This window comes from Saccopteryx leptura, chromosome 5, assembly GCF_036850995.1.
Source record: "Saccopteryx leptura isolate mSacLep1 chromosome 5, mSacLep1_pri_phased_curated, whole genome shotgun sequence".
NCBI classification, from domain to species: domain Eukaryota; kingdom Metazoa; phylum Chordata; class Mammalia; order Chiroptera; family Emballonuridae; genus Saccopteryx; species Saccopteryx leptura.
This window is the reverse complement of record NC_089507.1, coordinates 203,313,186-203,336,830: the sequence shown is the minus strand read 5'-3', so window position 1 is coordinate 203,336,830 and position 23,645 is coordinate 203,313,186. Positions and strand designations below refer to the sequence as shown.

At 55.6% G+C, this 23,645-nt stretch overlaps 1 protein-coding gene across 5 annotated transcripts in view; it reads right to left on the bottom strand.

Annotated features, from left to right (window-relative positions):
• Positions 1 to 23,645, bottom strand: part of SULF2 (sulfatase 2) — a 106,844-nt gene that overhangs the window by 12,133 nt on the left and 71,066 nt on the right. For all 5 annotated transcript variants that reach the window (XR_010751761.1, XM_066387603.1, XM_066387602.1 and 2 more), the window contains exons 4-11: positions 17,329 to 17,480; positions 13,668 to 13,837; positions 8,177 to 8,327; positions 6,851 to 7,026; positions 3,967 to 4,095; positions 2,575 to 2,631; positions 1,949 to 2,075; positions 186 to 381 (exon numbers count right to left, since the gene is read on the bottom strand). Coding sequence is in view for 4 of the 5 variants with exons in the window: in XM_066387603.1 (XP_066243700.1) it covers positions 186 to 381; positions 1,949 to 2,075; positions 2,575 to 2,631; positions 3,967 to 4,095; positions 6,851 to 7,026; positions 8,177 to 8,327; positions 13,668 to 13,837; positions 17,329 to 17,480 (1,158 nt within the window). In the remaining variant the exon portion in view is untranslated. The remainder of the gene's footprint in view (positions 1 to 185; positions 382 to 1,948; positions 2,076 to 2,574; positions 2,632 to 3,966; positions 4,096 to 6,850; positions 7,027 to 8,176; positions 8,328 to 13,667; positions 13,838 to 17,328; positions 17,481 to 23,645) is intronic.

Sequence of the window (23,645 nt, the reverse complement as noted above, 5' to 3'; positions counted from 1 at the left end):
TATTGCATTAGCTCCCCTCTATGCCTGTCCTGCCCCACTGGACCGGGAGGGTCCCTGGGGGCTTCGCTGTGTCCCCAGCTCCTGGCCCTTGCAAGTGCCCGTGGAATTATTTGACTGAACAAATGGAGCTACCCAGGCGCAGTCCCTCCCGCCCTGTCCAGAACCGTGCAGGTCACCACACTCACTTTTCTTAAAGAACTTTTTCCGGCGTCCGGAGAGGCCGAGCTGGTCATCCCCGCCGCTGTCACAGGTGCAGGCCTCGCTGCCCTGCCCGTAGTACTTGGGCACCAGGTTGGACAGGGCTCTGCCGCTGGGCCGCACCGGCCCCTTACACTTGTGCAGCTTCAGCGCCCCCGTGGCGTCCTCCACACACTGCCACTTCTGCAAGACACAGCGGGGGCCTCAGGCGCTGGCTCGACCAGCGGCCCAGGCACTTCCCCCGCTGCCCCCAGCTGCTCCGAGACTTCCCACTCCCTGCCCTCACAGGGACACGGGCTCACAGCAGTTAGGTTCCTGATGCTATTGGCTCAGTGACGCACAGACTCGTTGGACTGTGGGAGCAGCACAGGAATGGTACCGAGGGGGACACTGCATGACTCTGGCTGAGCGTGAGCTGTGGGAAGCACCGGGTGGAGAGGACGACTCATACGGAGGGAGGGCGCTCCTGGAAAGCCCAGCATGAGCTGGCCGAGGTGACAGCACTTAGGGGGCGGCTGGGCCAGCCCAGCCAGGATGTTCCCCCAGTGGGTGGACAGCTGATATTCTGAATATGTAGATCCCACCCCCCCAAGGCCTGACCCTTAACCTGGGGCACAGGATTTGACAATCCCAGGAGAACAAAGGCCCCTTGGCCTTATCCCTGGCCTTATTGGCTATTTGTTGTAGCTCAGAACCGAAATCAGAGCTCTTGGCATAAACCCGAGGCTGAGCTCTTTCCAGAACGTCAGCGGCAGGAGGGCAGCACTTCCTGTGGACGGCACTCAAGGCTGTCACCGGACCGGTGTCCGGCCACACAGGTGCGCTGACTGGCTGCTTCCCTGACAAGGCGTCCTCCCCGACGTGGGGAGGGGCGGGGTTACAGACAAACGCTGGGAAGGGTGCGCAGCCTGGAGGGGGTCCTGCTCCTTCGTCATCCAGCCGTGAGCCCCAGCCGCCGGAAGGCAGCCTGTGAGACTCGCACCTTGGCCTCGGCAGGGTTTATTAACGAGAAATGAAACAAAAAAAGGGGAAAGCTCTTGTTTTGCTTCTTTTAGACGGGCAGGCATCTCCACGCCCGAGCCACTGCGCATGAGCACGGAGCCCCGGCCCACAGGCATCGCGGAGCTGTGCCTCCCGCCTCCCGCCGCCTTTGGGCCAGGCCAGCCTCCCCTGTACCCCCCACCCCACCCCCCAGCCTCCTGCCTGGGTCCTCCTCACAAGGCCCTGCCTACCCTCCACCCTCTCCAGAGCCCACCTGGCCTCCCAGACCTCAGAAAAGCCTAGGTCAGACTCTCCCAAACAGCAGTCGGGTTTTGCTGTCTCTAAATATATACTATTCGGATTACTGTTTCCTTAATACTCCTTTGGAAATCGATCCCTTTTTCTAAAACCTAAATGTGTTTATTTCAAAAGGCAGTCTCCTGTTTCTCGCGCCCATGGAGGGTCTGCCACGAAAAGGAAACTATGGAGGCGGCTACAGAGCAAGTGCGGCCGTTTCCCTTCATAACCGCTGTGCGGAGGGGTGCGGAACCGCAGACACATCCCCACGGGAGACCTTTCCTCCCACGTGACCAGGACTGAACGCGAGCTGAGGAGGAGCGGGCTTTCTGGGCATCACCGGTGTCACCCAGCACCATCCTGGGTGTCACACATCAGCAGGCCTCGTGGGCTCTGCCGGCTGAGCGGCCCCTGGGCCACCGCTGGGAGAGGCACGTGTGCCCAGCCCCAGGGCTGCGGCCACGCCCCTCACCTGGCCCAGCTGCTCACACGCCGTCTGGTATTCGGCTCTCTGGCACAGGTCTTTCACGCGCTGGTACTTGGGCAGGAAGTTCTCCCGGGCATCCATCTTGTCACTGTCCCTCTTGTGGAGCAGTTTGCTGTGGGGCAGAGAGCGGGACACAGGGCTGGCCTCCCAGCTCAGAGGGGAGCGTGTGGCCTGCCTGCAGGGCGGCTCCCGCTCAGCCTAGCATGGTGCCACCGATGCAGGTCCAGCCTGGCCATGTCTTCTGATTTCGTTAAGAGACTAAAGAAATGGGGATTTTTATAGGAAGCCTCCCAAATTGCATGAGTTGGCAATAAATGAAAAAGCACTTAAGACACTCTACAGGCAGCAGGAAACATGTGGCCTCCAGATGTAGATTCTGCGCCAACCACAGGAACAGTGAGTGAGCAGGCCTCCGTGTCTAGGGGCCATGGCCACGAGTGCCCAGTCACTGCTGGGACGGACTATGATGACAATATTCTCCCTCCTTCCCCCGAGAGTAAGGCCTTCCATCCCACGGGCTGCCAGGAGCTTCCTGGGGTGGGGCGGTTGTGGGGGCACCTGGGTACTCTCGGCTCAATGGCCCTGGTGGCTCCTGGGGCCCCAGCACTCACCCTCTCTCCACCAGGAAGGAATCCCGCCACACCCTCATCTTCTTTTTCAAGTGAAACCTGGGGAAAAAGCACACCTCCGCCTTCTCATCAATGTGGGGGTGTCACCCGCACCCCCCATTTTCCCAGAAGCAGGGACGATGCCCAGAGCCAGCCTAGGTTCACGACTGGTTCAGACCCTGGGGTCCCAGGGGAAGACAGGGCGAGCTGGGCACGGGAGAGGTTTCGATGCCCACACCCTCCAACCTGGCGGAGCTGCTCCTTGCCAGAGACTCGGTCCGGAGGCACGTGGGTGGAGGGGACCCGGGTCAGAGGCACACGCAGTCACGTGTGTGTGCCTGTGCCTCCCAGGAGTGCCAGACGGAGAGGCCGCCCTGACTTCGGGTGAAGTACAGTGTGTTTTGGGAGGATTTCCTTGTTTGACCCTTTACAGTTGGATTGTGTATTTTAAGTTTGCATTTCACGATGACATGGCCCAGACATGGGCTCAAGCCGAGAGAGGCAGCTTCCACCTGGCTCCTGGCTCCCAAACCAGTGCCCCGCTCCCCAAACCTGCCCAGTTTACACCCTTACAGCTTATAAAGCCTCATAGTCAGAGGGAGGCAGCTCGACAGAGGTGGCCCCCCTGTAGGACAGTCAGATGTGGACGGACACTGCCCATCAGGGCTGGACCTTTGGAGCTTGCGGGAGGTGTGAGCCCAGGTTGCAATCCTCAGCTCTCTGGGGCTGTGAACCCAGCAGGCAGTTACAGTGTTGGCCACTAGATGTCGCTACTGCCGCACCAGCGGCTACATCGCTCCGCTTTCCTGTCTCAGCCAAACTCAACTCACCTTCCTGCCTGCCTCTGTTTTGCTCACCATCCCTGTTCCCTTTCCTGCCTCCAGGATATCTAGGAATATGTTCCCATCACGCCATCTGGCATTAACTGCACAGAGCAAGGCAATGGGGAGTGCAGCCTCTAGTCTGGAGTCTGAACCCTGGAGTCGAAGCCAGGCTTGCCTGAGTCAACTTGACCTCTCTGGGATTGTTTCCAAATTGGCACAGGGGATCATAATAACGGCCACCTCGCTAGGTTATCACGAGGATCAAAATGATAAAGTCCCCTGCAAAGAACTCGGGACACGGCCTGGCAACAGGAAGTGCATCATGAATGTGAATTCCTGTTGCCATTATTTCGAGTTTTACTCAGATTAGGACCGGCAGCTGGTCACCCTGGCCATAGTCCAGTTGGGAGGCTGGAATCTTAGAGGGGACACCCTTCTCTCCCACAGCGAGAGGTGGTCGGGATGAGGGACCACTCCTGACTTTCGGAGCCGCCATCCCTCAGACCCACCCAGTTTGGTCCCAAGGTCCTGCAGGGCGGGGGGTGGAGCCCTGCGCTCTTCCCATCCTCACCGATTCATGGGCCGGTCCGTGTCCAGCAGCTTCAGGATGGACTTCCCATCCATGTCCGAGGGGATGTCCAGACCCGCAATGTCCAGGATGGTGGGGGCCAGGTCAATATTGAGGACGATGTGGGGGTTCCTGGGGGAGGCAAGGAGACCAGACTCGGCCACCTGCGCAGCGGTACCCAGCCCCCCTCGCTCAGGCGAGGTGCGGCTGGACGGATGGAGGTGGCCGGGGACTGAGGCCCTGAAGTAGGAAGCTGGGACCATGTCACTCCCTATACCTCAGCCCTCAGGGCTCCTCTGTGTCCCAATGCTCCTGAACCCTGTCCCTCCCTCTTACCTCGGTCCCCACACCACGGGGCTGTGGGGCTGTGACTCAGAGGCCACACCTGGCCTCTACATGGCCGTTTCTTCAGCCAGGAACGCCCTCCTTGCTCCCCACTCTCTGGACAAAGGACGCCCACCTGTAAGAGCTCCCCCAAGCCCCAGGACTCCCCCTGGGCCCCTCCCTGAGTGTCTGGGCTCACTGCTGTCCCTCCCGGGCCAGGCGCGCTCTGGCCTCAGGGTCTCCGCCCTGGTTGCTGCATGTTCCTCCTCCGGACACAGCACACACTGTCTCCCTCACTCCCCCCAGTTCTTTGCATGGCCCTGTGATCCTCCCCCCCACCCCCTGCCCCCCGTGTTCATGCCTTTGTGTGACCCAGCCCCCTTGAGGGTGGGCCAAACCAATAGACTAATGTAAAGGCGGCGGGATGTCACTCCATAGTGACATCCATAGTGACATTACAGGACATCTGACTGTGTTGCTAGCCATGTCTCCCTCATCTCTTACTGAAGGAGCAAGCGGCCACGAATCCGCAAGGACACTTGGTGGGGGCAGGCTGCGTGAGTTCAAGTCCTCTGCTTGTACTTGCACAACCCCGTGAGCGAGGGAGTGGGGCACACAAGCCAAGACAGGCCAGTGACAGCCAGCCCCAGGCGTCTGTTTAAACCGCTGTTTGGTTTCCTAAGCCAGATGGCTGAAAGGGACTCTCTCTGCCACCACAAGAGAAAAGCCTGGCTGAGGCTGAAGCCAGTTTCAGAGGAGGCAGGGCTGAGAGATGGGAAACAAGAGCTTCCTGGGGTCACTGTGTGACTGCTGGATCCAGCTGTGCCTGAAGCCCGACTAGCCTTGGACTTTCCAGTTACTTTAACTACTGCCTTCATTTTATCTTTTTTTTTTTTTTTTTTCAGGGACAGAGAGAGAGTCAGAGAGAGGGATAGACAGGGACAGACAGGAACAGAGAGAGATGAGAAGCATCAATCATCAGCTTTTCGTAGCGAGACCTTAGTTGTTCACTGATTGCTTTCTCACATGCGCCCTAACCGCGGGCCCTCAGCAGACCGAGCAACCCCTTGCTCGAGCCAGCGACCTTGGGTCCAAGCTGGTGAGCTTTGTTATTCAAACCAGATGAGCCCGCACTCAAGCTGGCGACCTCGGGGTCTCGAACCTGTGACCTCTGCATCCCAGTTTGACGCTCTACCCACTGCGCCACCACCTGGTCAGGCCATTTTATCTTTTTAAGTCTTGTCCAGTATGATGGTCATTTCTGCTTGCAGCCTAAGGAGTCCTGGCTGACAGATATTCTGTGATTCTGTGTGCCATCAGCCCCAAGTCTGAAATGAGCATTCTCGTTGTTTTGTCCGTATGAGGTTGTGATTTGGGGTCCTGTGCACCAGCTCACAGACTCTGAGGCTGACCAAACCCATAATGCCAGTGCTTCCAGAGTCCTTAATGGGTCACACTCTTTCTATTCATAGGAGTGGATCAAGGCTGCTGAGAGGCGGTATGGGCGGCTGCCAGGCTGGCAGGAGCAGAGAATCCTGGCTTCAAAGCCCAGCTCCTCCCTGACATGTGACCTCAGGCAACTTCCCTCTCTGGGCCTCCGTTTCCTTCCGTATGGAAGGGATAACAACAGCATCGACTCCACAGGGTTGTTGTGATGCTTAAATGAGTACCTGCACGGATGGAAGGTACTTAGAGCTGGGCCTGAAAAATGACCGCTACATAACCATAGCTACGATCACAGGGAGCGATTTGATGAGGTCGGCGGAGGAAGGGGATGGAGCTGTGCCTGCCTCTGGAGACTGTCCCCAGGTGTCCAAGGTGGCAGGACCATTCTAGACCCCCCTGGGGCATGGCCTGCACCCTTTCGGGGAGGAATTCTGCGGCCTCGACAGTGCCTGTGGGTATCCAGCCTGGGCTCGGGGCTCGGATGGAAGTCAGACCAAATAAGCGGCTTAATAGCGACGTATCTACATTTTAAAAAACCAGTCAAGCTGGTGTCCCTCGTGTCCCAGCAGATCCAGGGAAGCTGCTGCCACGATGACCGGCCTCCTGCCTCTCTCTCCCTGCCCAAGACACGACACTTACTGCTGCTAGCCGTGCCACCTGACAGGTTAACCACGGAGGAGCCTGGCTGAGGGCCACGTGGTCCTCGAGGAAAGGGTGGCAGGGGAGCTGGCTCAGCAGATCTCACCCGCCAGCCACCAGCCCCCAGGGGCGCCCAGCCAGACAGAAACCAAGGCGGCCCTCCCACACCCGCTGGTGGTGACACCAGGCCGGCTCCCCGGTTCCCTGGCACACTGCCCACCACGAACATTGTTTTCACAGGTGTTAACGGCTCCTGGCCTCTCCGTCCCCCACAGAGGTGCGTGCGACGCGTCAGAATCCGAGCGACACGGGCACTGTTTCCCTTGGCACCGAGGTTCCCCTGCCAGGACAGGAGCCACCCCGGGAGTGGCTCGGGCCTGCACGACTGAACTACCTGCTTCTTGCCCGTCTGGGGGCCAGCAGGGCCCCGAGGCCCCCCCTGGGAATTTGGAGCAGCGTGGGATAGGGGGACACTCACAGCGAGCCAGCCTCCACGTTGGGGCCCCGCACGTAGAACGGGACCCTGATGTCGAACTCGTACGGCATGGACTTCCCCTTCACCAGGCCGAACTGGCCGATGTGGTAGCCGTGGTCGGCGGTGTACACGAGGTAGGTGTTGTCCAGCTCGCCCGTCTCCACCAGCATGTTGTAAATCTGGGGCGCGGGCGAGACATGAGGGCTCTGTGCGCCCCGCCCGCTCTCCGAGGCTGGTGGGACCCGAGGTTGCAGACCTGTGCCTCCCCCTCACCCCCCTCAGGACCTCACTTAGCCGGCGGTCGCCTCTCAGCGGGGCCCCGGGGGCTGTGTCATATATAGCAGTCGCCTCCCCACGGCCTGCCACTGTCTGTCCCCTTTTCCTCACCGCACCCCTCACCTTCTGTCTCTCCTACTTATTTGTGGGATGTCTGCGCCCCTGCATTAGAGTGTCAGCCCCCTCGGAGCACGGACTTTTGTCACTCAATAGATGAACAAACAAACGAATGAATGATGTTGGACTGCAGCCTGTGGCAGGTGTCTGTGACCTACCACAGTGCTGTCCCACAGAGCTTTCTGTGCTGCCGGCAACGTTAATTTCTGTCCTGTCCGATACGGCAGCCACCAGCCACGTGTGGCTACTTAGTGTGAATGAGGAACTGGACTTTAAACTGTCCTATATTCCAATTAATTTTAATAGCCATCGGTCAAGTATACAATATACAATCCCCACAGTGGAATATTACTCAGCAGTCTAAACGAATGATGTTCCCATGTGCGCCACCGTGTGGGGGGACCTTGAAAACACTGGGCTGAGTGAAAGGAGCCAGTCACAGAAGACCGCGTATTGGCGGGATTCCCCTCCTGTGGCACGTCCGGAAGCGGCAAGTCCACAGAGACACAGAGGAGACTGGTGGCTCCTAAGGGTGAAGGGTACGGGGGTCCCAGGGGGGGGGGGGCAGCTAAGGGCTGCGGGGTTTCTTTCTGGGGAAATGAGAATGTCCTAAAGCTGACTGTGGTGCTGACCGGACAAGTCTGCAAATATATTAAAAGCACTGAACCGCACACTTTAACTGGGTGAATTGTAGGGTGTATCTCAAGAAAGCTGTTAAAAAAAAAAGTGCAACTCGCGACACGCGGCTACCACACTGAACAGAGCAGGGCCAGCACCTAAGTTTCACGGAGGCAGGGGTTGCTCAAAGCCTTTCATCCTGCTCCGGTCCCGTTCTTCTCGGGCTGATGACACCCGGGAAGGGGTGAAGGGAGGGGGATGTCAGCAGAGGGCAGGCGTGCGGGGGTGGGGGGGAGGCAGGCGGGGCCGGCGGCCTACCGTCTCCATGGAGTCGTCCACGGACATGAGGGTCTGCAGGCGCTTCCGCTGGAGCATGTTGGTAAACTCCATGTGGATGGGCTTCATGGGCCCCGTGTAGCGCATGATCCAGTGCTTGTCGGGGTTGGGCGCGTAGTTGTAGCTCGGGGTGCTGGCGGGCAAACACAGCAGGGGTCAGGCCGGAGGGTGCTGGGCTGGTCCCCCGGCCCGCCCTGGCCAGGAGTGAGCGCCCCTGGCCCCGTGCCGGAGGGCGCTGGGCTGGAGGGCACTGGGCCGGTCCCCCGGCCCGCCCTGGCCAGGAGTGAGCGCCCCTGGCCCCGTGCCGGAGGGCGCTGGGCTGGAGGGCACTGGGCCGGCCCCCCGGCCCGCCCTGGCCAGGAGTGAGCGCCCCTGGCCCCGTGCTCCGTCTGCAGCCCGGCATGAAACACTCCATGGGGCGGGAGTGGGCACAGGTGTCAGGGTCTCTGCTGAACGTGAGGCCAGCATTTCTCCACGTGTGGAGTGGCCACATGGGGAGACCTCAGGAGGCACAGCATTAAATGACCCCGAGCCACAAACTCCGAGAGTCCCCCTCCCGTTCTGGCTCTGAGCACGTCCACCTCAAGGCCAAAGCCTCGGTCCGATGTCAATCCTCCTTTGACACCTGACTGGGCTTTGCTCACTCTCCCTTTAAAAGAAGGAGCGAGGCTCAAGTTCCGAGCCTCCCGCAGGCGCAGTGCCCAGCTCTAATTCACTGGGCCTGCACTTCCTCTCCGGTTACCTTGGGTAGGTGGCAGGTGACACTTATCACGGTTAAGGCGCGACTACCGAACGCTCTTTTGCAATAGACTTTGGTTCAAAGAAAGGAAACTGATGAAGAACTAGATAAGGAACAGTCACGTAGGTACGGCCAGTTGGCCGGGGGCTGCCTGAACGTGTGCGCCTGGGACGTGTCCCTGTTCTATCACTCAGTCGCCACCATTCTTCTTCCTGTGTATATTCATCTCCCGTTTACGAAAGGGGACACAGAGGGTCAGAGAAGTTGGGGGTCCTGTCTCGGTGGACTGAGTGGGTGGTGAAGCCACTAAACCTGCTGGCGGGTCGGCTGTGGAGGCCAACGATGGACGAACCCCTAAACGATCGCCTCTGCCTTCTCCTGAGCGCTTCTGCGTGCTGCGCACAGCTTGAAGGGTTCACCTTCCGTCACCCACCGCAAGTTAATGCTCATCACCGTCCTTGGAGCTGGCGCTTCCTAGGAGCTGGTGCGAGAAACGAGGAAACTGAGGCCCCGTGAGGGGACTGATCTGCCCAAGGCAGGGCTGGGTTCTGAACCCCACGGGCGGGTGTGGCGGGCCAGCACCATGTGCCTGGAAACGCTCTCCGACACGTGGACTTGACCAGAGACTCTCACGGCCACAGTGTTTGAGTAAAACTTTGGCCAAGAAATTCCTGCTGGGGGATTAAGCAGCCCAGACACTCAGGTTAATTCAGTTTGTGACCACGGAAGTTTGCAGATTCCAGTAACGTATGACTCTGTCCCAAACCAAGGGCACCGCCTGTCCCCTCGCCCAGGATCTCAGCTGCTGCCAACCCCTCCAAAAGATGGGTATTCTGGGTCGGGATGCCACTGATAAGCATGCTCTATGTAAAACCCCACCCGCGGTGGCCGTCCCTTGCACTGGTGACCCTCCAGGTTCCCCCAGATTTTAACTCCTCCCCAGGCCGAGCAGCATAGAAAGGTTGCGTTTCCAGGGCCTTGAAGACAAAAGGCTTTTCACAGTGAGGATTAAGAGGCAAAGGGAGGCAGAGGTGAGGGGAGGGCAAAACAGGGCCGAAGTCCCTTCCCTCCCGCAGGCCACGCGGGACCTTCCCAGCGCCTCGCACGCACGCACGGCAGGTTCTCAGGGTGGAAGCAGGGACACCGTGGCTTTGGACAGTTTTGGAGACGGTTGCTATGCAGAGCGGGCTGAGTCACGGCCTCCAGGTTCCCCCTGGACTTCCCTTTCAGTCCCCGCTGGTCTCCGGCTGCTAAATCCGAGCTGGCCCAAGGCGTGCTTTGATTATGAGAACCCTTGCGCGCTCCTGCGGGCCAGCTGGGGCCTGACCCCCGTGTAAAACATTCCTGGGAACAGCCCCCCACCACCCCGCGGCCGGGCTGCACAAAGACCTCTCGGAGCCATCGGGCAGTGCGGGAACATTGTTCCTGCAGGCCCGAGGGGCCGCCTTCCAGGAGGCAGTTTTGAGCAGTCATCCCTGAATCCATTAGAGGCGGTCAGGCTGGAGTCTGTCCTGAGACTGGCGAGTAGTGAGTCTGTCCGGAGCCTGCGGAGGGTGAGTTCTGAAGCCTTTGCTCCAAGAGGCAGAGGCCACAGAGCCCAGGGTCTCCGCGTGGGCCCAGTGCCGCAGGCTTGCTGGTCGCCTGCAAGCGGCCAGGCTTCCTCAGAGACGCCTCGCATTTTCCTAAGAACGCGGCAGCCTGCAGACCAGACCCACTTCCTCAGGAATCCCAGGAATGTGTGGTGTGTTCTCGGCAGGGCCTGGAGGAGGGCCTCCCCGCTTCTGCTGGGGGCGCAGGGAGGAGACTCTTCCCTGGCAGCCCCCCTCCTCGCACCCAAGGCTGCAACCAGCGAGGCTCCCTGGCTCCCGTGGGTTAGAGATGAAGAGGCCTGTGCACCCCTGGTCAGATGCTGCACTTAGAACACAGCTCCGGGGGCTGGTGTCTCTGTGTATATCTGGCTGTGTGTACACACCTGTGTGCTGGTGTGCCTGTGTCTGTGCCTGTTTGTGTGTATGTGTCCGTTTGCATAGCTGTTTGTGTGTGTCTGTATGTTTATATCTGCGTCTTTGTGTGTATCTGTGTTTAAGTATGTGTGTCTGTGTTTATCTGCTTTGTATCTGAATGTATTTCTATCTTTGTGTGTGTGTCAGTGTATGTGTGTATAGATCTGTGTGTGCCCTTGTGTAACTGTGTGTCTGTACCTTTGTCTGTTTGTGTCTGATTTATATGCACATATGTCTGTGTTTGTGTACGGACTGTGCACGCATTTGTGTGTGTGTATCTTTACGTTTGCGTGTGTCTGTATCTCTTTGTATATTTGTGTTTGTGTCTGTATCTGTGTGTGTCTGTGTTTAATGGTGCATGTGGAGTGAGTGTTTGAGTGTATGTGTATGAGTGTGAGTGTCAGAGTAAGTGTGTGTGTGAGTGAGGGAAGGGGGACAACAGGGCCTCCAGCAGCATTGCTCTGAACCCACAAGGCCCCGCCCAGGAACAGGACACAGTCCTGATGGGTGAGAGTCTGACAGCAGCCTGACAGAAAGATCTGGAACTCTGACCCAACAGGCAGGGCTCTATCCCCTCCTCTACCCCGCCCCCCTTGACTGTCATAACTAAACATCCCAGCTGCAGAACTTTCTGGTTTTGTTTTGGAAATGATTATACCCCAGAGATAAGCGAGCCTTCCAAATACACCCCTAATAAGGCGTGGGGGTTCTCTGGGTAAGTCATCGCAGGCGCTGCTCATGTTCGATTTCTGTAATTTTCATTTCAAAGGGATAATAAATGAGCAGGCAATGTCAAACAACCTCATCATGAAACACCAGGGCTGCCAGGGAGTGGGGGGGGAAGAGAGGCTGCCCACACCTCTTTTAAAGGAGAAGCCGCAGAAATGTACCCCTGCACCCCACGGCTTCTCTGTTCGGTGGGACTGAGCTGGCCACATGCCCCTCTTGCCAAGGTGAGCCATTAGTGGTGGGGGGCAGGGCTGGGGAAGACTTGCAATCTGGTGGGGGAATGGGACGGGGCCTGGCAAGCCAGATGCGCAGAGAGGTGGTGCTGCCCTCTGGTGGGCGAGGGCAGCACTGCAGCCCCTGCAGCCTAGTATCACCTGTCAAATCTTCCTCCCCAGAGACCAGGGGCTCAGCGGTTCACACCTCTTACCCTCTCCGAACCACTTTGGGTGCTGTCAGAAAGTAAATACAGCGAGGGGCCTGAGGAGGGCAACGTATTCAGAGTACAATGAAAACTAAAAGCCTGGAATATTCAGTAGGATTCCAATTACCTGTCCCAATGTCACAGCAAGAGCTGCTGAGTGTCACCACTAAGAGGGAGGTGGTCTGAGACAAAGAAAAGCAGAACTTTCCAGAAAGATTTACTAGCCAGCTGGAGGGAGGAAGACTGGAGGGGCAGGGGGTTGGATTCGAGTTTTGGCTCTTCCCCTTACCAGCTGGGTGACCCTAGGGAAGTTACCTCACCTCTCTGTGCCTCTGTTTCCTGACCTGTAAAATGGGACAACTATGCATGATTGACAGCCTCCGAGAGAGCCCTGCATCTCCTGGTGGTCACACACTCGTGCAGCCCCTCCCACACGCAGGGACACTGTCTGTGTGACCAGAAGAATAAGGCAGCGATGGCATGTCACCTGAGGTTAGGTGATAAAAGACGCAGCTTCTGCCCCGGCCTCCTCGCCACCTCCCCACCCTTCTCTCTACCTCGGATCTTCTGCTCGGGAGGGAGCCAGCCACGGGGCCGTGAGAGGTGGGCCAAGGAGCAGCCAGGCGGGCAAGCCCAGGCAAGCTGCAGGTGGCTGCAGCTCCTTCCTTACCACCCCAGGGGACCCTGGGCCATGCTCAGACACCTGGCTCACACACACACTGCCAGATAACACACCCTGTCGGTTTCCGCGGCTAGACTTCTGGGTAATTTTGTTAACTCATACATCAAGGGTCACTGCGAACATTTCAGCGATCTGGTGCCTTGTCAGGGGCTCAGCGCAGAGCCTGCCACACGGCCGAAGCTTGATAAAGGTGGGCGGATATATTATATTAGTCTGAGGCAGCCGGGGGCCCCTTCCCCAAAGAACATTTTAAAACAGGGGTCTCAAACTCGCGGCCCACCGAATAATTTTGTGCAGCCCGCAGACTAATCCACGAAGTTCAAAATATTTTGGATAAAATTAAGTAAGCCTAGGGGCCTACTTGTATTTTTCACTTCTCTAGCATCCTAGCTAGATATTAGCTTAGTTAACAGCAGTTGTGATGCGAACTACAGTTTCTGGTCATTTTGTGACACTGAGTAAACTGCATGTACGATTGTGCTTGTTGTACTGATTTTTTTTTTGTTTTCAACTGCAGTGAGAAAAGTGTTGCGTAACAGTTGCCTTTTGTAGACCTAGTGCGGCCCGCCGAACGGCTGTGATCTTGCTCTGCGGCCCACATGCTGAGTTGAGTTTGAGACCCCTGTTTTAAAATGTATAAAATAATAGGATTACAAAGGAAACCTATTATGCTGAAATGCAGTTCTAGCCACAGACCCCGTGGTGGAAGGCGGGTCCCAAGATAAAATCTTGCTGCCTGCCTTGGTGCGTTGGCCGTTGGCCGGTCTGGCTGGATTGGCACCCTGCTTCCCCCACAGGCGAGCTGAGTGCCGCCGCTGTGTCCTGACGGCGACCGAAGCCTGGCCCACCCGCCTCCATACCAGCCCCGGGCTCGGCAGGCTACAGGTGCGGAAGCTTACATGTGCTGCGAGGCGTTGGGGAAGAGGCGCGAGTACTGGGGGGCCGAGTCCTCGGGGCCGTGGGGGGCTGCGTGGCTGATGACCATGAGGACGGGCCTGTGCGGGTACATCTTCTTGGATGTGCGGAAGAAGCTCACGCTGTCATTGGTGATGAGGTCTGTCAGGTAATCCTGGGGGGCACGGGACAGACAAGAACTCGTGAGGAGCCGAGCATGCATACGGAGCGCCCGCCCTGTGCCAGGCACCGACCGTGCTGGGCATCAGGACCCAGCAGAGACCAAAACAGTCGATCCCTGCCCTCGTGGAGTTGATGGTCTAGGGGGCAGACAGGTAAGAAGTCAGAAGTGGAAAAAAAAAAAAGAATGTCAAATAGTGCCGTGCGTAATGGAGAAAAAAACAACCACCACCCAAAGGACAGGCTAGGAAGGACACACAAGAACTGCAATTTGTCATTCATTCACGATAGAGATGACAATAATAACAGCTTCTAGTGAGTGCTGATGGGGTGCCAGGAATTGGTCTGTGTTTTCTTGTGTTGGCTTGTTTAGTTCTTACATAACCGTAGAAAGCCAGTGTGATGGGAAGCCCTGTTTTCCAGAACAGGAAACTGAAGCACAGAGAAGTTATAGGACTCAACGTCACACAGCTGGGAAATATTGCCATCAGGCTCCTGCGTCTTGGTGCCGAGGCCTTCAGAAGCCTTTTCGAGGCTTCCAGGGGTGACCCTCTGTCGGGGTGGGTTCAGCCCCGCGTTCCTGGGCAGGCGGGGACGAACATGTAAAGAAAAGGCCAAGATCGTGGCAGGGCGTGCTGGATGACGGAAGACAGGACAGGCCAAAGCGTGACTGGGAGCCGGGGTGGGGGCGCCCTGCAGCTAGGGCTGTCGGAGGTGGCCTCTCTGAAGGGGTGACATCTGGCTGAGCCCGGAGTGAGGAGGGGGAGCCAGGAGTGCGAAGCGCTCCATCACTGGCACGCATCTCAGCATCTCAGTGGCTGGGATCCTCGGGGCAGCTTTCCTGATGCCCGGGCCCACTCCCAGGGCTCTGCTTTAATTGTTCAGTCTGGAGGTAGGACTTTTTAAAAGGTCCCTGGGGGATTCCAGTTGTGCAGCCAGGACTGAGAACCCCTGGTCTAGGGAAGGGTCCCAGGCACAGGAACAGCCAGTGGCGGGGCTCAGAGGCAGGGATGAGCCTGTCGCGTGTTGGAGGAGCAGCAAGGGGGGGGTGGAGCAGCAGGTGCGGTGCAGGGACGCACTGAGGAGCTGCACGAGGCGTGTGCCGTGAGACCCGCGTGGACACCGGGTAGGCGGCAGGGGCGGACAGCACCGAGCAGAGACTGAGGGCCCCCCAGGGTCGGCCGGGCAGCTGAGACGGGCCTACACTCTCCTTGAACTTGCCAAATCCTTAGCCACAGATTTCTCTGGAAGGCAATGAGTTCTTGAAATGGACCCACTGCTTCCTCAGAAGCAGCTCTGTCTGAAATGACCACTTTTAAAAAAGGTTCCTATTTTGGAGGAGAAAAGGGGAAGAAGTGGCTATGGCTTCTACCCTGAGTTATGCTGGATGATATACACACACACCACCCATGTCCGTGTGCCTCCAGGGACACGCACACGCCACGCCTACGCACAGGGCCGGTCGCCGCAGCGGGGTTGACAAAGCCGTGACCAGCCACAGGGAGAGGACCGGGGGGCTCCCGCTGCTTTCATACCACGCAGGGCTGTGCGGACACAAGGGTGGCGGACCTGCAGTCAGGGAGGCGGGGGGTTGCTGAGGATTCGCAGTCAGGAGAGCAAGCTGCAGAGTGAAACCCTGGGAGACTCCATCTTTTCAGGAAGAGGGGAGGAAGGTTGAGTGGCAAGGAGAAGCCACACCGTGACCTTCATATACTTCTGAGCACCAAGGAAGACCCCCGGAGGACAGCCATCCAAGTGCACACGGGAAACAGCGAGAAAGGCAGGGAAGGGGCGAGAGCCACTTGCTACCTGATGCACTTTTCCATGAATACGTTTTATGATGAATTCCAGGAGCGAAGAAGGGTTTTATAAGGGGGCTTGCAGAACCTATTACGTAAGAATGTTAACATCAATCGCAGAGATCTGGTGTAGTTGTAGAACCAGCTCTAAAGATGTTAGAAAAGCTCTTAAAGTGACAATGGTAACTAATAGTGGTTCTAAAAAGGGTGCAAAGCTCTTGGGTGGAAAGGAGGGGCTGGACCCCAACAGGAAAACAACAGTCGGTCTCTCTCGGGGACGGCGATGGGACCCACCAGCTGAACTGTGCTGCCATTGGCGGGTGGGGTGGGATGAGGGCTGCAGCTCTTACTAATAAATCCATCTCACTATTCGATGCTAGGACTCTAAGCCGGAGCCATTGGGATGCCCGAAGACTCTCCGGGAATCGTGGGAGATGCCTGCGCTCGCAGCTGGGCAGGAAGCTCAGAGGAGGGGAGGATGGCCGTGTGGCTGCTAGGAGGGGAGAGAGGGAGCCTGTCCACTGTAAATGGGCCCGAAGAGAAGAAACCACTGCCTGAAGGCTGTGTTTGAGCCCCTGGCCTCACATGTCTGATGCTATTACTGTGCAGTCACTTAACTAGGCGAATAGGTTTCCTCTTCACCTGAGCCACTTTGAGTTAACAACGGAAAAAGAACAGTCTGATACAAAAAAAGGATAAATCCTACAGCTTGGGGCAATCTAGGAAGGCTTCCTGGAAGAGAGGTAGATAAGACTTGGATAAATTCAGGACAGGAGAGCACTAGTAAAGATTTTTTTTTTTTTGTATTTTTCTGAAGCTGGAAACGGGGAGAGACAGTCAAACAGACTCCTGCATGCGCCCGACCAGGATCCACCCGGCACGCCCACCAGGGGGCGATGCTCTGCCCCTCCGGGGCGTTGCTCTGCTGCAACCAGAGCCACTCCAGCGCCTGGGGCAGAGGCCAAGGAGCCATCCCCAGCGCCCGGGCCATCTTTGCTCCAATGGAGCCTTGGCTGCGGGAGGGGAAGAGAGAGACAGAGAGGAAGGAAGGGGGGGGGGTGGAGAAGCAAATGGGCGCTTCTTCTATGTGCCCTGGCCGGGAATCGAACCCGGGTCCCCCGCACACCAGGCCGACGCTCTACCGCTGAGCCAACCGGCCAGGGCCTAGTAAAGATTTTGAGATGGTTGTACTAACCAACAAGTCAGGTATGGTTAAAATGGCTCATACTGGAGAATACAAAATAGGAGACAGGCTGGTGTGTGTGCACATATATGAACACACATGTGTTTCTATACTGTGGTGTGGCTCGCCCTTAGATACCCAGCACCTGGCACAGAGCAGGTTCTCAATAAATACTTGAGGGAACAAATGAATAATGAATCAAATTCAACTAGTCCACTCACCCTCACGTGATGGTTGTGAAGATCAGTACACACATCAAACACCCAGCACGGTGCCTGGACCATGGCAGGTATACATTATTAAGGACACAAGGGTGTGCCCATTTCCCAGATTTGGGAATCGAGGCTCTTAGGAGTAAGTAGAGTAACCAAGGGCACATAACATATGTCAAGACTGGGCTCTGAACCCAAGCCCACCGACCCTGAGTGTGACACTCACTGCATGGCCCCCAGAGCGCGGGAGCAGGGGAGTGATGCAACAGGCTGCAAAGGCTGCAGAACTTACCTTGGAGTAGTCGGAGCCATGTTTCTCCTTCACCCCGTTCCGACAGAGCGTGTAGTTATAGAAGCGGGAGTTTTTAAGGAGGCCAACCCACTCCTTCCAGCCCGGTGGCACGTAGGAGCCGTTGTATTCATTCAGGTACTTCCCGAAGAAAGCTGGAGGGGAGGAGGGACCGGGAGGCCACGTGAGACAGCGGGGAACAGCAGCCTTTCCAGGGCGCCACCCCACCGGCTGGAGAACAGCCCCGCCCTCCGAGCAAGGAGCCCTTCGCAAGCAAGCGACCTCTGTGAACCCCTTCTAAATGTTCTTACGCGCATTCAAACAAAATATACAAGATTACGGAGAATATCAATTCTTTTGAAATATGCTTACCAACATATTAACATCTTTTGCCAAATAATCATAGGCGTCTTTAAAAGTTATTTTAAATGAGGGCAGTAAAAGCAAGACATTGTTGAGGGTGATGACTTCAGAGTACTGGTGCGTGGAAATGTTTTATTTTGTGGTAACTGCAGTCACTGCCGCGGAACATTAAAATATGGTCAGTTTCTACAGATGACAGAGTTATAGATTCTGTCCCGCTTGCTATGGTTTGTGGCCTACGTTCATAATTGAAATGAATGCCAAGTTTCAGTTGTAGGATCGTGGAAGTTAAGAGTCAAATTTTGCATTCGAGCTTACGGGCCCCTTGAATTCTATCTGTGAAACAGTGACCAGAATGGCTAACATTAAGAAATGGATAATACCAAGTGTTGGCGGGGAAGTAAAGCAGCTGGAATTCGCATGTACTGCTGGTGCATGTGCAAACTGGCCCAGCCACTGTGTTGAAGACTGAAAGTACTGGCTCACCTTGAACTGATTTATACCTTCTGACCCAGTGATTCAAAACCTGGGTAATTACTCAAAAGAACTGTATACATTCATGTGATCTCCCAAATTTTCGAGCTGGACACACCGCAGTAGTAGTCATGGCCCCCAGAAAGACGCCCATGCCCTTAAGCTCAGCTTTTGCAAGATTCATCAAAGGGCTATTTTGGCTTCCACTTGCTGACTTCTTAAATTTTATTTCTCAATTGGTTCAGAACCTCAATGAGGAAGGGGGTGGAAGTTAATAAGACCCCTCACAGAGACCTGATACTGCCTATTCATGGCGAGTCATACTGGTGCTGATGTACAAGTTTCCCTTTGAAACAAATGACATAAAAAGATGAAAACACTTGAGAGCAAAATATTAAGTAAAAAACAGAATCTGTGTGCCTGGACTTGGTAAAAATCAATATTATTCACTCAATAACTACTTATCAAATACCCGTGGTAGGCCAGGGGCTGTACTAGACACCAGAAACACAGCAGTGAATGGGACTAACAGGATCCCTGCCCTCCTGGGCTAACGTTTGAGTTGGGGGCTGTGACAAGGAAAGATGGTGTTGGTAACAACAGTGCTGAAGAAAATAAAGGATGAGGATGTGACAAAGTGGCCAGAGATGGACCGCCAGAGGCACCATTGGGCCAAGTGGTCAGGGGAGGCCTCCTTGAGGAATGATGAGAGTGAGTCAGAGGGAATATGACAGTACAAAGACAACTGCTTCAGGCAGAGGGAATAGCAAGTGCAAAGGTCCTGAGGCAGGAACAAGCCTGGGGGCATCCGAGGAACCCAAGGAGGCCAGTGAGGAAAGGAGGAGATGACATTACAGGACAGATCACGCAGGCTTCTGGAGGCTGCAATGAGGAGGAGCAACAGAAAGCATGGCGGGACAATTAAAATGGTCCACGTGTCCCCTGAAATGCTACATGCCAGACTTTGAATTTTGTGTGAGTTTTCCTGGAAACAGGGCCACAGCTTTTGACATAATCCAAAAGGAACCCAGGACCACAAGTAATTTAAGCAGCACGGAATTTGTTCTGAATGAAATCCTGGAGAGAGAGGCTTAGTGAATTCCTCACTGGGGGAACTGAGTGCTCCCCCAGGTTCCCCAAATCCCTGGCTTGTGATCCACTGGTTTGTCCCTGAAGATCTGGGCCAAGGTCTTTCTGATAACTGTGCAGTGTGGAATGCTAATACGCTTAAATTCTTGGCTTGGCTGGTGAGATAGCTATTTCTCGGGGGTGGGAAGCGGGGTACCTTTGGAAACCCACCGTGCCTATTATTGTCCAATGGCATAAGTGTCAAAGTGTCAGGAGCTGTTTTCCTCTGCTAGAATCTCCTCTTTCACATCCCTCCCTTCTCTCCAACCCCCAGCCCTGAACAAATCCAGAAAGAGTTTATTATTCAAGCTCCACAAGGCCCTAGAAAACAGGGCTTCAGTCAGAGGCTTTTAGTGCCAAATTAGATTTTGTTCTCATTTGATTAGATTTCCCCAAGGCAGTTTTTAAAATGGTTATTCCGGCACCAGATGAGGTGGGACAAGCAAATTAGCATGGGCCCCAGGGCTCTGGGTTGGAAGATGGAGCCAGGAGAATGAGTTGGAATTAACATCAACATGAGAAATACAGCCCGTGTCATGGCTGATGTCACTGAGCTTTCCCAGCTAGGATGTTGCCAAAGGAAGAGCACACGGGGGGCTGGTGTGTGTGGGTCTGGGGGTGGGGGTGGGACAGCTTGGCAGTAGATTAGGAGGAATTCAATGCCAGGCCGGGAAAGGCCATTGACAATGTGCTGGCTGAAGGCTGCTCCTGGGAAGCAGGGCTGGCATCCAATGAAAAGACGGAGCACTTCCCGCCTCCTGTGTGCCAGGCACTGGGTGGAAATTTACACCTGGCAGTGGAGACTTTTGTTTGGCCTGCCTGGTCCTGACTGTGATCCTCTGGGTACCTTCACTTCTTGATTTAAGTACACACATGGGTGGATCTGAATTCAGCCTGACCAATCAGAGCACCCCATTCCTCTGGGCATTGCCATTGGTTCATGGATTGGCTCTCATGGCCCAAGTGGGGCCAATGAGAGTCAGCTCTGGGATTTTTAAAAGAACTACTGGCAAAGAGAACTTATTTTTCTGTAGGGCTTGAAGCTGCTTGCAGTCATGTTGCCACCAAGAGGGGAGAATGTATTTGAGCTTCAAGCAACCTGAAAGAAAGCAGCAGAGGTGGGGGGGTAGGAGGAAGGTAGGGAATGGAGGGGGGAGGGGGGCGAATAGGGGAGGGAGAGGGAGGGAGGGAGAGGGAGGGAGGGAGAGGGAGAGGGAGGGAGGGAGAGGGAGGGAGGGAGAGGGAGAGGGAGGGAGAGGCAGGGAGGGAAGGAGAGGGAGAGGGAGGGAGAGAGAGGGAGGGAGAGGGAGGGAGAGGGAGGGAGGGAGAGGGAGGGAGAGGGAGGGAGGGAGAGGGAGGGAGAGGGAGGGGGAGGGAGGGAGGGAGAGGGAGGGAGGGAGAGGGAGAGAGAGGGAGGGAGAGGGAGTTAGAGGGAGGGAGAGGGAGAGGGAAGGAGGGAGGGAGAGGGAGGGGGAGTGAGGGAGGGAGGGAGGAGGGAGAGGGAGGGAGGAGGGAGAGGGAGGGAGGGAGGAGGGAGAGGGAGGGAGGAGGGAGAGGGAGGGAGGAGGGAGAAGGAGGGAGAGGGAGGGAGGGAGGGGGAGGGAGGGGGATGGAGGGGGATGGAGGGAGGGAGGAGGGAGAAGGAGGGAGAGGGAGGGAGAAGGAACGAGAGGGAGGGAGGAAGGAAGAGAGGAAGCAGACTCTGAACTGGGCCAGGGCAGCGAGGAGGCTCACAGTGCAAAGGAGTGACACACAGCAACACAACAAAGCAGATAGCAATGACGACAAGAAAAGGAACAGCCAATTCCAGGCAGTCCTCACTTTGCGTGGCCCTGATGGACACACATGCCCATTTCCACAGTTCACTTAAACACCAGTTTCCCACAACACGGTTCGCATTTGGTCACCACACTAATATTCACTGTAGTTACATAAAGTCCAAATTTCACAACCGGCTCTCCAGTCCACAGAGTGATGTGTAAATAACACGTGCACTGTGATCAGCGGCCAGTCACGTCACTTCTCGTGCGGTGAACCAGTGACCCGTCACGGCGCACCCATCCCTCGGTTCACGCACAGACAGCAAGGCCTCCTTGTCTCCCAGGGATACATTTACAAGACATTTTACAGGAGCGGATCATCAGAGGACAGCGCCGGCCGACGGGGATCACAGTGCAGCACAGAAACCAGAAGGCAGGAGGCTGAAACTGAACCCTGCGTGGAATGTAACGCGGTTCCAGAAGAAACGGAGCCGCCCAGGGGAATGTGGACACTCACTCCGTGGGAAACTCGAGATAGGCAGCCAGGAAGGGATTAGTTGAAGGCAAACATAATCATGGACATAAAGGAGGGAAAGTGGCTGTGATGAAAAGCATGGAGACATCCCAGAGGAAGTGACAGCGGACAAACACTTCCCCGTGACAGGGACCCTCAGAGACATTTCACAACGTTGTAAGCTGTGCGTTCTTGGGAAAATCGTTTCATCTCTTGAGACCTCGGTTCACCCCTTTATAAAATGGGGGATAATAACAGTATCTATCTCCTGGGATTATTACAAGAACAATATTTGTATATTACTTAGATCCAGCCCGTAACGTGCTGTTACAGTTTCATTGTCACCAAGGGGTCCTCTTTATAGCCTCCTTCTTGCTCCCTTATACCTTGTTTAATGGAGTCACTGCAGGGAGAGATGTCAGAATCCCCCCTCTCGGCCTCCTCCCCCTCTTGAGAGGGATCATTAACCCCTAAGTCCTTTCGTCGGCTCTTCCCCTGGTCCTGCGGGCTGTGCAGGCAGTCCTTGGTTGGAAAGCTTTGCGCCTGCTTTCCCTCCTGGCTGCCGCTCTGCCCATCTGTCTGAGTTAAGTGCTGCTGGGGACCCATTCAGAGTCTGAGGGGAGAGCCAGGCCCTTCTGTTATCTCCCCCAGCCCGGAGTCTAGCTGGAATGGCCTCGTCATAATTGCGTTTGTGGTCTGTAGAAGCTGTCCTAATGCGCCCAGGGACTGAGATTAGCTGGTGGTGATCCTGGCACAGGAGGGCAGACGGAGGCGTCATTTTGGATACGGAGGAAGAGGAGGACTTTGGCAACTGGACACGAATGGGAATGTGACAGTAAGCCACTGCGTGCTGTCATGTAAAGTGGAGGTGCCGATGTGACGCAGTGCCTGGCACCTCCCGATTCAGCCACTGTCAACCTTTTCCATCTCACGGCACACCTGAACTAATTACTAAATTCCGTGGCACACCAAAAAATATATTCTTGGCTGATCTGACAGAAAAAAAAAAAAAAAAAGGAAGGTACAATTTTGATTCATTCGCATGTGTTAGCTGTTGTCATTTTTTTCTATTTGACAATCTAAGGGGAAAGAGGACAGTGCCCCTGACTAGTGAGGTACTGCATGTCTTAAAAATTCTTGCGGCACGCCCATTGGAAATCTGAAAATCACTGTCCTAAGAGCCTAGCATGTGGCAGCTAATGGGACTGATGGCACCCACCCACCGCCTTAGAGGAACGTTCTCTCCCACATGGGCCATCTGGGTGGAACTATGAATCAGGACATTGGCCTCCCTTAGCACGCTCTCATCCCACACCCTCTCTGCCCACATCCTGCATTAGAGCTAATCGATAAATAACAAAGAGTTGAAATATTCCAGAGCTGACTGGTTGAATCATGGTATATTTCATTATTTCTATTTAAATATAAATATTAAATACTTATTCATTTTGACTTGGCAGTTTCCCCCATATCTTGAAGCCAGTACACCAATACACACACATGCATACACGGGCGCGTGCACACACACGCACACACACTCTCTCTCTCTCTCTCTCTCTCAGGTAAACCCCCAAAAGCCAGTCACTGCATTACTGGTTCCTCCCCAAAACAAAGGTCCTGACTGTCAATCAAGGTGCTCTACCCCACCCACAGGGCAGGTGTGTGACTGAGCTCAGCCAATCAGACACTACCCTGGGACTTTAACGTCCTGAACTAGGAAACTCAAAGGTAGGAAAAAGGGTTGAAGTTCTGTAAGAGCCCCTGATTGGCAGCTGCTCAAAAGCTGCAGCCTGAATCCTCAGATCCAGTGTTTGAACGTCTAAATGAAAGAGGCAAGGCCATCAATGCGATGAAATCTGAAAAGAGAGAGAAAGGAATCTTGTTTCTTTCTCATTTCCTTGCTTAAAACAGAAGTGGCCTCCACCTGGACTTTGCCTTCCACCTGCCTTCCCATTACCCAGTCACCCCCAAAAATGGCCAGAGGGTCCTTTCTGGACCAAAGACCCCACTGCCATTCCCATTCAGTGATACATTTCTCAGTCCTGCTACCTCTGCCCACATCTCCCACCTTCAGCCCTCTG